The sequence below is a fragment of the Colletotrichum fructicola genome (genome assembly GCF_000319635.2).
Source record: "Colletotrichum fructicola Nara gc5 chromosome Unknown KSG_Nara_v1_contig05, whole genome shotgun sequence".
In the NCBI taxonomy this organism is placed as follows: domain Eukaryota; kingdom Fungi; phylum Ascomycota; class Sordariomycetes; order Glomerellales; family Glomerellaceae; genus Colletotrichum; species Colletotrichum fructicola.
This window is the reverse complement of record NW_027094055.1, coordinates 61,981-77,183: the sequence shown is the minus strand read 5'-3', so window position 1 is coordinate 77,183 and position 15,203 is coordinate 61,981. Positions and strand designations below refer to the sequence as shown.

General features: G+C 53.1%; 5 protein-coding genes across 5 annotated transcripts; 4 read left to right on the top strand and 1 right to left on the bottom strand.

Moving 5' to 3' along the window:
* Positions 1–3,952: 3,952 nt before the first annotated feature.
* CGGC5_v008682 (uncharacterized protein) lies at positions 3,953–4,492 on the top strand (the record flags this gene model as incomplete). Its single annotated transcript, XM_032027846.1, has 1 exon — positions 3,953–4,492. One exon carries the CDS (start codon positions 3,953–3,955, stop codon positions 4,490–4,492), a length of 540 nt encoding a protein of 179 aa, XP_031875841.1.
* A 1,315-nt stretch (positions 4,493–5,807) lies between these two features.
* On the top strand, positions 5,808–8,018 carry FMO2 (Dimethylaniline monooxygenase [N-oxide-forming] 2; the record flags this gene model as incomplete). The annotated part of the gene is made up of 5 exons (XM_066152051.1): positions 5,808–5,981; positions 6,100–6,612; positions 6,945–7,338; positions 7,393–7,797; positions 7,861–8,018. The coding sequence occupies 5 exons, from the start codon at positions 5,808–5,810 to the stop codon at positions 8,016–8,018; spliced, it is 1,644 nt and encodes a 547-aa protein (XP_066008414.1).
* A 426-nt stretch (positions 8,019–8,444) lies between these two features.
* On the top strand, positions 8,445–10,350 carry trm6 (tRNA (adenine(58)-N(1))-methyltransferase non-catalytic subunit trm6; the record flags this gene model as incomplete). Its single annotated transcript, XM_032027844.1, has 2 exons — positions 8,445–8,530; positions 8,586–10,350. The coding sequence occupies 2 exons, from the start codon at positions 8,445–8,447 to the stop codon at positions 10,348–10,350; spliced, it is 1,851 nt and encodes a 616-aa protein (XP_031875839.1).
* Positions 10,351–10,598: 248 nt separating this feature from the next.
* Positions 10,599–11,380, bottom strand: ARC18 (Actin-related protein 2/3 complex subunit 3; the record flags this gene model as incomplete). The annotated part of the gene is made up of 3 exons (XM_032027842.1): positions 10,599–10,778; positions 10,838–11,233; positions 11,375–11,380. 3 exons carry the CDS (start codon positions 11,378–11,380, stop codon positions 10,599–10,601), a joined length of 582 nt encoding a protein of 193 aa, XP_031875820.1.
* A 1,326-nt stretch (positions 11,381–12,706) lies between these two features.
* Positions 12,707–14,381, top strand: CGGC5_v008678 (uncharacterized protein; the record flags this gene model as incomplete). Its single annotated transcript, XM_032027840.1, has 3 exons — positions 12,707–12,720; positions 12,840–14,275; positions 14,322–14,338. The coding sequence occupies 3 exons, from the start codon at positions 12,707–12,709 to the stop codon at positions 14,336–14,338; spliced, it is 1,467 nt and encodes a 488-aa protein (XP_031875837.1).
* Between the last annotated feature and the right edge of the window lie 822 nt (positions 14,382–15,203).

Genomic DNA, 15,203 nt, shown 5'->3' with positions numbered 1-15,203 from the left:
CATCCGGAATGATATCTTAATCAAGATAGCACAAGCTTGGCAAACTTAGATTCGGACCGCTGCAACTAACCGCAGAGCTGTCAGTAGCATTTTGAAATGCAATTGGACGTTGGATGGTTCTTGTTCGGAGGCATTGCTCAGCGCCAAGCTTTCGTCGTGGCTATGCCAGCGTCACGGCTTCACACGGTGACACCTGCCAGCTGAAGTTGCCAAGCTCTTGCATCAGACTGCCAAGAACATCAAAGATATAGCTTCTGGGGGGTTCTTCTCTCGGCGGTATGCGGCAGTTGACGCAATTGGCATTTGATCGCGTGATCTATGTCTCTTCGGGAGACAGCAATTCTTGGCACGACATTACCACGACAAGTACGTCCTGCGCTGAGGGTTGAAGACACGCGATGCGTCCATTTTTCACTCGTGGACTGACAGGAAGTCAGAACATTCGTCCTACCATTGAACCCAGTGCCTCTATTTAGAGTGTCAAAGCCGTAATATTGTAGTTAAGAATGACGGAAGAATGTTCGCGTAATCCCCACACGTGCTTCACCTGGTTTCCTGTCTTGAAGATCGCCTTGATACCTGTTGGAAGTTTTGCAGTCTAAAGGGAATCGAAATCCTACCTCCGCTTCCAAAGTAATACAAAATTGAAAAGTCAATGGAGGCAAGCGTCTGAGGTCGACAGTAACATACCTCAGTCGCTATGTCTTCATCAGAGGCATCAGTACCAACGGATGGTGGCTCGGTGGCATTCATCGGCGCAGGTGACGCAATTCTTGAACTCGAAGATACATAGTCCTGAATACAAGAGTTTCAATTAAATTAGCTCAAGCAAAATATGTCCTCCACGGGCTATTGATTATCTCAAGTGTCCAAAAGGAGTCGTGGTGTTGAGGGTCGAAACTTTGCTGACATAATAATTCGTATTCGATACGGTCTTTTTGATACTGATCGTACCCTTTCCGCGATACACACCCTGGTAGATACTCCGCAAAGATGACATTTCAAGAAGCTGATTGGAAAAAGAATTGAAAACCAGGTAATATCAATGCGTACTGACCGAGAAGCTTGAGTTCTTCGACGGAATCGTCAATTTTCGCCGGAGGCCAGCAAGCGTATAAAGGAGGTCGACGCTGACACAAGCCAGCGAACTCTGTCGCTCCAGACTGCCACTCCTTTATGTTCCAATTCACTCATTTGACAATCGAAACCACCTCTTAGTCGATCTATACTTGTTTCCATATCTTTACCCGGACTTCTTTCCAAGACCTACCTTACGGTCGTGCTGTACCAACTACGCCAGGCTCCACACGCGGCACGCATCCATACAACCAGAATCCTTCTTCTGCAAGAGCATCATGGCGCAACGAGAGTGGAACGGCAGTCTCATGGATTGTTCCCCATGCGGCACTTGCATGATGGCCACGTGGTTGCCATGCTTGGGTCAGTAGACTTCAACGCAGTTGGGTCCATCAATGTAATGTACTGACGTGAACCCTGGCGCGCAGTTTTCGGAAAGACATCCGAACGCATGAGAGATCCCAACCTAACAAACTACTCACCTCTCAATGGAGAATGTTTTATGATATCCGCTCTAGGCTCTATTGGGTTTGGCTGGTTGTAAGTAATGCCCGTTTCCCAGACTCCTCCCGTTAGATTTGCGGGTTTCCACATGCCGAGCAAGCCTTGACCAGCTGCTAACTTCTCTTTTCCAAATGAAAGATATCTTATGAGCAAGCGAACCGACATCCGTCAGCAGTTTGGAATCGACGGCAGCGAGTGTGGCGACTGCTGTACGGCGTACTGGTGCCCTTGCTGCGTCCTGATTCAGCATGAGAATGAGGTGATAGGCCGAACCCAATACGCACCTGTTACTGAAGGCTACCAGTCTCAGGGAGACAGTATGAAAATGCAAGGAATGTAAATGGTTTCTGCGAGACGTTCAGATCGACTACGGCAGTTGAATACTGAATCATCGGTACAAGGCCTCAGTGGGGTTCCGCCGGGGTACGTGCATCAAGGGGATTGAATGCTTGCTTATTATCAGGGTGAAGGATAGTCAGTTCCGGGAGGGGCACAGGGGGTAGTGTGTTAGTTTGATAAAGAAAGAGAGTAATAGAAGACCGCAAAGCCTTTTCGTTAAGAAAGATCGTGCTTGGCTGGGTGTGTTATTGATGGACCCAGGCCATGACGTATTTTCGTATTAATACGAAAATCTCTCACGCTTCATTCGTTTACGCAGCTCTCCCCCAGAAGAATGCGCTAGGCGCCTAGGCTCCAGCACGACCCGCCGCAGACGGAGGCTACAGACATGAGCATCTCACGGTACTTTCTTCAATGAGTGAAGAGTTGTTTCTGAACATAAATACTTCTTTCTCTTCTCTTTTCTAGCTCGTCTGGAGTTTGTCAAGCCGAATGGTCTGGTCGATGGCTCGGAGTCTGTGGATCCGAATTGTCATCTGCCTCACCCCACAGTCATCGCTATTCCCGAGCTTCGTCGACACTCTTAACGCGACATCCGTACAGAGCGAACAGAACTCACTGGGCCCAGTCCTCATTGAAACAAGGAACAGCCAAACCAGCGATATGACTAGAGTCTACAGGTCTGTCCTGCTTTGAGAGGCAGATGTTGAACTGATTTCCAATGCAGCAGAAGGATACATCACTGGAAGTCTCTGTGGCCGCATGGCACCTCTTCAACAAAAACGAAGTTGCATTTGTTAGTGGAAGAGTCACCCACTGAGCCGAAGTTCGATTGCGGCCAACCGCCGCCTCCACAGTGGGGACTACCCTGTTTGGCATGTTTGGCACCACATGTGGCAGTGCCGTTCAGGGGAAGCTAGAGGCCTGTTGAGCCTTATTTAGCGGCGCCAACCGCCGCTTTGCCATGAGGTCGTTTCTTCAACCGCCGTCTTTCTCCTTGCCTGCTGCCCACCAGCGCAGTAAGTGTCGTTCTTCCATGTCAATACGAACTTGAGAAATCTTTGCAATATTGAGTAGTTGAAATGAGCGAAACCAGCGCCTCAAATCCAAAACATGGCGACCCGGGCTGCACATGCACGACATGTCACGTCGCGAAGAGGAGATCCCACAAAAAATCACGAAACGGCTGCAAAAGTTGTAAAAGAAGAAGAATCAAGGTAAGCACACATCCTCCGCGGAAGGGGAATTCTTTTTTTTTTTTTTTTTTTTTTTTTTTTTTCACTTTATATTTTTTGACCATTTCCTGACCTTCACATACATGTAGTGTGACGAAGTCAAACCTAGATGCGGGCAGTGCTTGAAAGCACTCATTACGTGCGAGTTCGCGCTTGTCGCTACTCAACCGGACCCTCATTCAATACCAGAAACAACACCCGAAGCAAACGCTGCTCTCCAGCCGAGGAAAAGGGGTCGCCCTCGCAAGAACTGGGACCCGGTTCTTCAAGGGCCGAGTCCTCCATACTCTAGCGTTGCCGACTCAGAATTGCCAGATATCATGAGCTTGGGGTCGACGCCCTGCGACTTGCCCCTCACTACAGACTGCCCGCCAACATTACCAAGTCCGATGTGGATGTGGACAGTTGATGATATGGAACTGCAGCATCACTATATGACTTCGGATGATCTTTGTCCTGGTGATTTTCGTCTCTGGCGAGAAAAGGTACCACGCCTGGCGTTCAGCAATCACTGCGTCCTGCATTTGCTGCTAGCAGTGTCTGCGTTACACCTAGCGCGACAAAGGTCTGATGAAGCAGCTCGTTTCGAATTAATTGCTGATGGGCATTACTCTATCGGTCTTCGCCAAATCATGGATATTCTACCCAACTTGAACACAGAGAATGCCGGGGCGCTGTATATAGCCTCAACACTGGTCTGCTCGTATAGTTTTGCACAACGGCCAAGCCCAGGTCATCTTCTCATTATATCCGATGGCGCAGAAGTAGCATGGTTTGAACTTTTGCGGGGAGTTAGGATGGTTGTGGAAACGATTGGTTTCCATGCCATATTCGCTGGTGTCCTGGGACCAATGCCGACAGAGCAACCTGAGGAGGAGCCACCCGCAGAGAAGATGACAGAGAGACTTGTCGAGTGGGGACCGGCTGTACGCAGGATCTCCGACCTAATAGCTGTGACTAATGACCAGAACTCACGGATTTACGAGAAGGTGGTGACCGGTCTGTCCGAGTGCTTTGCCAAAACCTTTGGCACCGCGCAAAAGCCACGACATGCCTTTGATGGAAAGATGGAAATTATCATTGCGTGGGTTTATCGCATGGAGGACGAGTTTGTGGAATGTCTCAAGGAGAAGAAACACGTCGCGCTTCTGATCTTGGCGCATTTCGTTGTTCTCCTCAAGACACTGGACTGGCTATGGTACATGGATGGCTGGGCCAGTCACATTCTTCATGGGGTCGCTTTGTACTTGGGTCCAGAGTTTGCAGACTTTCTGCGGTGGCCGAGGGAGGAAATAGAGAGGTTGAATGAGGAAAAGAGACGGAGAGCATCGGCATAATACAATGATATCAATTTGGTTGCATCGTCGGATGTTCTACACGCAACTGCAGGCTGTCATTACAACATATATAATGCCATCAAGTAACAGATTTACGTCTAAGTGTATGAAGAGTAACAAAGAATATGTCATGATATGCCATTCTGTGGTACGAGTTGTCCTAGGGATGAAAGTGCGTTTTCCCTACAGGATGTAACACCCGCCAAACGATTATCCGTCACACAGTAAACCCAAATCGCTGCGAAATTCGCACCCATGCAGAAATCATTTCGTTGTTTACTACGCGTTGTGAGAGTCGCCATCGCCACTCCAGCAAACATGCATAATATGATCGAGATATGACAGGTCGGAAAGGAACTCACAGCATTTTGGCTGTTCCCGCGCCCGATTGAGTGCAATATGTGACGGACCAATCATGGCCAGAAGTTGGTTCAGCTTCGCCCGAAATCTAATTACGCAACTGAACTCTTCACCGAAACCTCGGAATTCAGTTGGGGGCTGGCTCCGCCACCTTGGCACATTATCAAGTTCAGCTACTGTCAGCCCTGCTTGCAAGTAAGAGGCAGGAGTCATTCGCTATGGTAGTAAGCCCAGATCCTTCATACACATTTCGATAGCATACCATTCGAGTAAGGGGCATAGTGTCTCATTTATTCGCCCGGAAATGAGGCACTTGGAGCTGTAGTAGGCCTGCGGTATTGTCTCTTGTGGAGTCCCAAATTTCTATCTCAAAGCCGGGCACTTATCCTCATCACCGAACATACGGAGCTGTTCACGATGAATGAAATGGCCTCTCTTAGGTCTGGTACCACACCGTGGTCGCCCTATCTTTGTGTGTAAACCACACCGCTGATTATGTATCACTCTGCTGAAAGTCTTTTATGTCAAATTTTCCTTACCTCTGCCCCCCGTAAGATCCGCTCCAAGAATGGCCCCCTCGGCCCCCAATACAATCGGGTTTCTTAGCCGGGTATGCCCATCCGCGCCACATGACCGCTGAACAACATCCAGGCACCGATCAATACCGAGATTTTTCTGCGACCACGGGAACATCTGGTGTTCTATATTACTGAGCTGACAGCGCCCTGCTTCCATTCCAAGAGACAACCAAACGATCATTCTTTCTGGTCTTGCACATTCTGATTGGCTGTTCTATTCTGGAACATCAACATAATTAGGCTTTGTTCTGGTGCTTGTTGGTCCAACTACCCGACCACAGCCCCCTGACCTTTGAAAATCTGAATAGTAGCAAGAGTCACAGCAAGCAGATCTCTTCGCCAAAACAATATTTTTTCAACGGTAGACTATCCTCAGCATGAAGTCGATGAAAGTTGCCATCATAGGCGCCGGTGCGTCTGGTCTTGTTACTGCCAAGTACCTAAGCCAGGCCAAGCAATATTTCGGCGTGCCTGAGATTGAAATTCGGATCTTCGAGCGGGAGAAAAGCATAGGAGGCGTGTATAGACACAAGGTATACGAGGATGCAGAAGTATGTATATGATATGTCACTCTGACCTCCTTATATCAAGCTTTGGTTCATTCTATTGCGACGCCCGTCATCGGAGAGAGTATGGATCAATCACACAATAGGCTGACTTTGGAGACAGATGGTTTCGTCCAAGTATCTGACGGCATTTTCGGACTTCAGAGTCGCCAAGGAGCTTCCAGATTTTCTTCCTATGGAAGAGTATGTGCGCTATCTTGAAGCGTACTGCACGAAATTCGGACTCTGGGACTTGATCGAGACGCAGACTGAGATTGTTCAAGTGTTACGACTTACTCAGGGCAACCACAGAGTCTTCTACAAGCGTCATGTTGACAGAAGGTCTGGCGGTGATAACGAACCCAGGCCTGAAGAGCTGTCTTGGGACTGTGACGCAGTCGCTATCTGTTCTGGTTTGAACAATATCCCGTCGATACCTGCCATCGAGGGCTTGGAAAACGTGTCGTCTGTACTCCATTCTTCGGAAGTCAAGAGCGGACGTCAATTTGGCAAAAACACATCAGTGATGATTCTGGGAGCGGGCGAGACTGCCATGGATCTGGCTCACTTGGCCGTCACCTCCAACGCTAGGGAGGTGGTGATGTGCCACAAAGATGGGTTTTACTGCGCCAAGAAGGTACGTAACATGCAACCAAAAGCAGAGTTGTTCATTTGGCTTACTTTGCCAGGTACTGCCAATCCCGATAGTGATGAGGGTTGTGAAACCAGCTCCTTATCAGAAGCCAGTAGACACGGCCATCGCCAGCGTACTTGATACAGCATACCTGCCAGAGAGACTACAGCATTCTCAACTGCCATGGGTCTTGTATGACAAGACGTTGAAATTTCTTCATTTCATATCGGGGGGGACCCTCGCAGGTCCTGACCAATGGGTTGGCCAAATAGAAGGAGACCGGAATAACGCCGATTCTCGTGAGTTTACTCCAGCGGAAGCTCCTAACAACTCAGCTGACTGTACTAGTGTTTCTTGTCAAGTCAGATCGCGCACTCCCATATCTTAATGAAGGTCATCGCGCAACAGACCTTCTCTCCCGCATTCGAGCATTTGTGATGAATGTTGAGCTGAAGGATACCGGGGGAAGAAAGATTATGACCGCACCTTGGCCCATCTCGTTCACAAAATCCGGGACTGCAATCTTTCCCCGCAGTGAAAGACTCGATCAGAAGGAAGCGACTTCGAAGGTGTTGCGACCGGACCTGCTTGTGCTCGCTACAGGATATGTTCGCCGCTTTATTTTCTTAGGGGAGGGCTACCCGAAACCAGATGATTTGAACATTCGTGGCATATGGAGACGTGGGGATGTCACGGCTGGCTTCATTGGGTTTGTACGGCCTGGAATAGGTAAGTCATCCTGGAATCATCGTAGGCCCCGAAAAGATGCTTACTTGAATGCAGGCGCCATACCCCCGCTCGCAGAGTTGCAAGCACAGCTTTGGGTCTTCAATCTCCTTCGTCACAAGTATCAGCAGCAGATTCCCTCGCCTTCTGAATACGCGGATTCTGTAGCTCACTACGAAATCGACTATGCACTCAAAGCACGAGGCGGGCATGATTTCTTCAAGACCAAGCACGGAGTTGAGCAGGAATCGTACGCGTACCAGCTTGCCCTCGATATGGGTGCCGCCCCAACGTTCACTTTCATGAGACGCCAGGGTTTCAAGGCGTTCTTGACATGGGCCATGGGATCCAACTTTAACAGCAAGTTTCGTCTTGTTGGTCCGTGGAAGTGGGAGAAGGGAGCTCTCGACATCATGCGCGGAGAGCTGTTCGATGTGGTGAAGCAGACCGGAGGCGGAGTGTGTAAGTCATCCTGACGGACTCATCGTTCGTGTTGATTTTTTCACTAACTTATTGCTCTCTTAGTCTTCACAACCTACACATTGCTCCCGATAATTGTTCTTGGAGTTTTGACGATTGTTCTGCACATGATCGCTGGCGTTCTCCGGCTGATGGGCATGGAAGAAAGGGCGAAGGTTGTCTTGGGTTCCGGAAACGTTCCCAGACGCGAAGGCGATGATTGAGTTGGATTGACCAATGAACCGGCGCATGCCATCATGCTGACGCTCGTAATTCGTTAAACAGCCGGGCATTAAACACATGCTCTTGATAAATAACATTGCATGTCCGTTTCGTGGCGGCGTCTGAAGTGAAGTGTGACAGTTCGGACGATCGTAGGTGATGCCCAGGTAAGGTAGGTGGGTGTTAGTTCAGGGGCTCCCATCAGGTTCCAGCGGCGCACTCACTAGAATTGCCCCGCGCGGGGTACCTGAGTGACAAGGACGAACTGCTAACTTTCGATTGGCCTCTGCTGATTTTCCCGATAACGATAAGCCCAATTGGCGCTTCACCCCAACCAACTTTTTTTTTTTTTTTTTCCTTTTCGCAAAGGCTTCCGTCGGCTGAACCACCAACACCACCACCTCGCCTGGTGAACCTGTGTCGCAATCATGTACTCCCTCGTGAAGCCAAACCAATGGGTGTCCATAAAACTTTTATCGGAAGATACAAAGGTCTTGCAGATCGTCCCGAACACGTTCGTCCTCAGCTTTCCGCCTCTCTCGTCTCCGACCTCAGCTAATGGCCTCCAGGACCATCTCCCTGGGCAAACTCGGCTCCTTCCCGACAAACCTCGTAATTGATCGACCTTACCACCTCACCTACGAGATTCAAGACAAGCGCGAAGGCGAGTCTTACAGCAGACTGCGAGTTGTTCCCCCGAGCGAGATCCACGCCGACGCCCTCGCCGACACGACCGCAGAGCCTGCCGAAGAAGATGGCGTCAACCTCGAGAACGTGATCGCCGCCCCAGACGGCGCCGAGTTTGCCGTCGTTGATAACGAGAGCGGCGATGTCGTCGCCCGATCCCGCCGCGAGATCATCGACGAAACTGCCCGTCAGACCTTGACCACCGAGGAGATTGAGCAGCTGAAGCAGGGCAACACCGACGCCGGCAAGGACATCATTGCGAAGCTGCTCTTGTCGCATACCGCCATTGACCAGAAGACGTCGTTCTCCCTGGCCAAGTATAAGCTTTTGAAAACGAAGAAGTACATCCGCCGCTTCACGATACAGCCGCTGGACACCTTGACACTGGGCAAGTGGTTGCTGGAGGAGAAGGATGCCGGCAAGGTTCTTGAGATGAGAGAGGAGATGATGGGACTGCTGGGCTGCTGGGCTAACGTCCACTTCGGCGGGCTTCCTCCCACAGACAAGCCAGAAATGGTGACGGCTGACGGCTCCGGTATGCTGGACAAGTCAGAAATCTGTGGCCGGTGGCTCGTGGTGGATGACACTGCTGGTCTTGTTACCGCTGCTATGGCTGAGAGGATGGGGATCTTGCACCAGAGCGAAACTGAAGAGGACGAGAATTCCAAGGAGAAGAAGGAGGGCGCCGACGCCGACGCCAACGTACCCGCAGACAAGCCCGCAGAGACCACGACAAATACGGAGCAGACGAGCGCAGATGCTGCCCCTGTGGACACTGCGAAGCCCGACGAGGCCATGCCCGACGCATCTGCGGTCAACAATGGGGAGGAGCAGAAGCAACAAGCTCCTCGCAAGAGGCACCCGCCCCGCCGCGACGACTTCGAGTCTATCTTCGCTCCGACAAACACCCTGACCCTCATCCACCCCAACAGCCAACCGAACCTCGCCCTCCTCAAGTACTACAACTTCGACAGCACAAATCCGAACCCACCGCACCCCCTTCACCCCCTGGCCACCAACTTGCTCCCCATCTCCTGGCTGCAGTTGCTGGAGCCCGAGGAGGACGTCACATATTCCACGCCGCCCCCCGATGTCTCTGACGAGGTGCTTCACTCCTGGAAGGCTAACCGCCGAGGAAACTACCACCGCAAGCGTAGACGCTGGGCTCGCACTCGCTACATTGTCGACTCTACACGTGCGGGCGGCTTCTCCGGCCTGGTGATCGCTACCACGATGGACATTGTCTCCGTCTTGCGCCACACTCTGCCCCTCTTGGCCGGCGGAGCTCCCATTGCGATATACTCGCAGAGCATTGAGCCCTTGACCGAGCTCGCCGACTGCTTTAGCATCGCACGTCGTGCGGGTTGGTCGTCAAACCCCCCTGCGGAGGCGGTTGGCAAGTCTCTTCAGGAGCTGGAGCGCTGGGAGGGCTCTGATGACTTCCCGATCAACCCGACTCTACTTCTGGGCGCCAACGTGCAGACGAGTCGCGCGAAGCGCTGGCAGGTGCTCCCTGGGCGTACGCATCCGTTGATGATGGGTCGTGGCGGAGCGGAGGGCTACGTGTTTACAGGCTGGAAGGCGGTGCCAGCGGAGGGCAAGGTCGAGGCCCGCGGAAAGTTCAAGAGAAGAAAGACTGAGGCATAGAGGGACATGGCTCGAGAATGTGACGGTTACGTGGAGTACAGAATACACGCAACACGGTGGATGCGGGGCGAACAGGGAAAACATAGCAGCTTGCATACAGATACCCTGGCATCTCCATTGAGGCTTTCAGAGCCGTAAGAGTATAATGGCATCATCTTTGGCCCGGTCGCTCCAAAGTCAAACACGTAAAATGAGTTCTTCCTGATGGTCGTCATCCCCCTGGGACTTTTTGATATTGAACAGTCTCTTTACAGCGCCTTGCCCATGAACTTTCTCTTGGTGAAGCTCAGCCACCACTTGCTCGGCTTTCCATCACCGCCCTCGTCAAAGACCCTCGCCAGTAAGCGCGCCGCCAGCTCCTGACGGACCTGGGACATGTACTGTCGGAGCTGCTCGGCGTCCTGTCTGTCGCGGGGAGGCTCGTACATCTAGCGGTGAGTTGTCAGTGGACGAAGCGGGAGTGGGTCATGTTAGCAGTGCGTCGCACCTGGTTGAGGGGAAAGGCCGGGTCGCCCGGAATGGCAAAATTGGTGTCGAGGGCGAGGTTCAGGACATCCTTGGTAGCATCGCGGACACCGGCGCTCGGCTTGATCTTGGTCAGGCAGTCACTGACGAACCAGATTCCGTAGACAAGCAGACGGTCGGCGGGGCCCTGAATCTCGAAGTTGCGGAAGAAGGTGTTGGCGCGGAAGAGGGCGAGGACCTCGTCGAGGATGTCGTAGCTCTCGCTGTCCGGGTCGGGAGACTCGTTGGCGGGCAGAGGAGGGTTCGGGAAGGGGAGGGTGTAGGCAGGACCGCGGGTCTTTGTTCGCAGCGGCAGCAGAGGAAAGTTGCCTATTAATCGAGGGACATTGGGGTCGGCATTGAACATGGAGTTGTAGGCCTGGATGGGTGTATCGTCAGCTTCGGTTCATGCCCGGGACCGAGCTCCAAGCAAGCTAGCAATCGATGGATGATGGGGGAGCGGTGTCGTTTCATCCACCATGCTTGAGCTTGATGGCAGTTGGAGGATCATTGGACATACCGGCATTTTGACAGCTTCGTGACCAGGAGATTGGTCAGGTCGGGAATGAAGCTGGTCGTGATGGTTGGTTGGGCGCAATATGGGGAGACGTCAACTGAGGCACGAAGCAGCGGCCGATGGAGGAATGGTGGGGCTTGACTGACGTCCACCGCACCTGTGCTCTCACACTCACTGCACCGCCAGCGGTGCATTGACCTCAGCTTCCTCACACTGTTCACTGCTTCAGCCATCAGTCGTGGGGGAGGTGGCGCAGCTGTATATCTATCACGTGACTTATAAGTCACGGGACTGTCGCTTGATGATGACTCAGGCTGCTCCCTGTCAGCAGACGCCACACGGGCCACCTCACGGGCCAAGGCACCGGCCACCATCTAAGCGAGGGGGCTGGTGCCTGGGATCACATGACTTCGCTCATCCGGCGTGTCAGGTTGTTGGCGGCAGGGTGGCAAGTCGCGCCCTTTCGCTGCCCGTCCAGCAGTGCTTGCAGCGGAGCGGGGCGTAGCTGCAAGCAAAGCGGTGACAACGCTGTCACCGTCACCACCAACAAGGTCTCCTACCGTTGTAGAGGGCAAGTCTGGCCCGTTTTCGGGGGCGCTTTTGGCAGGCAGGCACCACTGGCACCCTCACCTCCAGGTGCTTCCTGCCATTCCCAGTTTTTCTTCAATCTGGATTCGTACTCTGTACCGCCCACAAACTGGAACAGCAAGAGCGATTGACGTGGTCGTGGTCAGTCGTGGTCACCATTGATTGTTATTTGACTCGTGCATCCCGCGTTTCAGCAGTCACTGCTCCCACGATCAACCCTTTCCCCTTCTCTGGATTCCGCTTCCCTGTTATTCCACCTTCAGCCCCCATCAACCGCCTCAGCTCCACCAACTCCGTCACACATCAACCAGCGCATCGATCGCATCGCCTCTTTTCTCTTTCTCCCGCCCTTGCTCTCTCCGTCGTGCGCTCCCCTCTTCTCTCCGAGCGAAGCACCACCCCGGATTGCGAGAATTTCTTTTTTGCGGCGCCGGCTTCAAACGCATCGTCGATCTCAACAGATTTGCGACGCATACCGACGCTACTCAAATACCTTGGTCACGTCGCATACAAGACGGGTATTCTCCGACCATTTGCGGATCGACTCCTCTTTTCTCTTTCGCTTTCCCACTGCGACTCTCAAAAAACCGCGTCGCGCACCCTGTTCCGCCGACTAAACCCCCGGCTTCTGCCCCGTCAATCACCCACAACCACCATCCACAGTCGCGTCCAACGTGGGATCCCCCAAGAGGCACAGAGGGCCCCCAAGTGCCCCGAAAAGAACGAAAGGGAGTGCGCCACACACCGATGCTCATTTTAGAGTAAGACTATCCTTTCCATTGTTGTCGCCGCCGTCCTTTCCTACTCGCCGCTGTTGTTTTTATCATCCCTTGCAACAACCCTCCTTTCTGCGTTTACTAGTATGCTAACAAGCGAAAAGATCAGTGTTCAATAGAAGCAGCTTCCTCGGACACCTGCGCAACACCGCCGATTTACCCATCGCCAAGATGGATCTCCCCAGCAGCGCGCCGACTGTTTCGACAATGTCGTCGCCAGAACCCATCCACGCCACCCCTCCCTCCTCAAGTCCCATTCCGACCATGACCGCGCCTGCGAAGCGCAAACGAACATGTCGCGTCTACAGTCCTGACGAAGGTTCCCTCTACGATCTCATGTGGGAACACGCCGGCATCTCTCTGTTCGTGCGCCCCATCTGCTGGACCGACTTGCACGTTCGCCTTCTCGATGCGCGATTCGTCGAGCTTCCTCCTTCCAATACTCCAGTTCCCCCTCAGTCACCGCGCGGCACCCCCGTCTCGCCCTCAAGATGCCATATGAAGCCTTCTCCAGCGGCAACAACCTTGAGCCGCGAGCTCACCAACATGCTGGCCCCTGGATCCAACAGAACCTTCTACACCAACTCGATACGCACCGTCATTTCGACCCTTTATCCCGGCAAGCTGTCCCGCGCCAGGACACAGCTCGACCTCCACCATTATTTTGGTGGTCTGGTCTATCGTGATACTTGCCGCGTGCAAGTGGCTTGGGACGCGACACCGTCGCGTAGCGGCTCAATCGCCTCATTCGAATCAGCATCGACGCGTCCTGCCGAGTCTTTCGGTGTCCCTACAGGCACGAACGGCAGCAACGGAGCCGGCAGTGGAAATGCCAGCCAGCAACCGCCTTTCACTCAGCCAGTTCTGGCTTACATCGGCAAAGCGTCGGTTGCCGCAACACGGCGTAACATGTATCGCGTGATACCCGGCCCCAACCGTGCGTACAACGGACCAGTCGAGCGTTTGCAACAACTGCGATCCAAGATGTTCATCCCCCCCAACCCGAACCACGATCCTCTTTTGGTCGGTATCATTCTTGCCCTGGCGCAGCGGCGCTTCTATGGAGAGCCCAAGCCTACTGCGAATAAATGGTTCCCCTCAAAGCCCCTGTCTCTGGGGCTTGGAGAGCCAGAGTTCCACGACGTCACGGTTCACATCTTGACCAACGACAACGATGCATCCGAGTTCATTGTGTACAAGGGTGTGGTGACAGCGGAGCTGCTGCGCAAGTTCCACGAGCCAACCAAGAACCCCAGCGCCGGGGCTGGCAAGACGCTTGCTGAGAGGATGGGGGAGGCGGCCAACGAGGGCGGCGGTATTCGCATCGAGTACACCAGAGTGCCAGTCTGGCCAATTTTGGGACTCAAGGAGCGGCTGGGCAAGGTTCTTGGGCAAGACATTGTGGGACACTTTGACGAGGACAACATGGAGACATGGGAGGAAGAAGCGGAACAGAGCAGCGACAAGCTTAAGCGACGCCGAGATCGCGAAGCCCTCGCCGAAGTGTTTAACGGCAGCTTCGAGGAAGAGGCACCCGACGGTATGCCTCTCAGTGGGAAACGGAGATGTTTAGTTGACGAGGAAAGCGGGCAGGTGGGAGTAGTCGTCTAGAGACGTTGCATGGCGGCAATTTGATCTCTGCATAACGAAGCCACGAGGCGTTTAAAGATGGAGCATGGCATTTTCTCCAGTGCTGAGGGTCAGCAACCGGTCGAAGATACGGACATTTGGCTCATTCAGCAATCGGAGTTGTGGGAAAACAGTACAGTACATTGATGAGGGTTACGATTCAAACTTGTGTTTGGGATAGACGGATGAAGAGGCATCGGGCATTCAGCTACGGCTAGCGTCATGGTGGTTTTGCTTTTCGAGACGTGCGCAGGCAGATGGGAGGAAAGGATTCGGTATCCTCTTGGAAGAAGTGCTCGGCCGCTTGGCATTCAATAACACAAACTTTGCGATGACAGTTGAAAACCCCCTTAGACAGGACAGCCGTGAATAACCTCGTGCGTTGTGTGCACTTACCTTACCAGAATCCAGCGTACCGACATGCGCTTTCCCGTATGCGACATGGCGTCGGCCCCCTTCCAGGCAGTCGGCCTCCGTGTCTGCCTGCCACCCACATGTCCCAAAAGGGCATTCGGCATCGTCCCCCCTCGGCTCCCGCTGGAGCAACGTCTGCCTGCGTTCCTGTCTTTGGGACCAGATCTGGCTCAAGTTTGATCACATCTCAGTGTTCTCTTAGCCCGTTCCGCGCCCTCAAGCAATAGCGCCGGGGGACAGGGTTTGGAGATGTCAGGATACGACGCAAATCGGCACAAATGCGCCTCGTGGGTCACGCAGTCTTCCCGACATGCATGGCCGCACTGCACAGCTGTCCGCGGTGGTGTGTGAGCGCAGCCAGTCGCCTGTCAGATCTGCAAATCACAAGATGACAGCGCCGTCACCCACGCTAGGCGCTTTCTTAT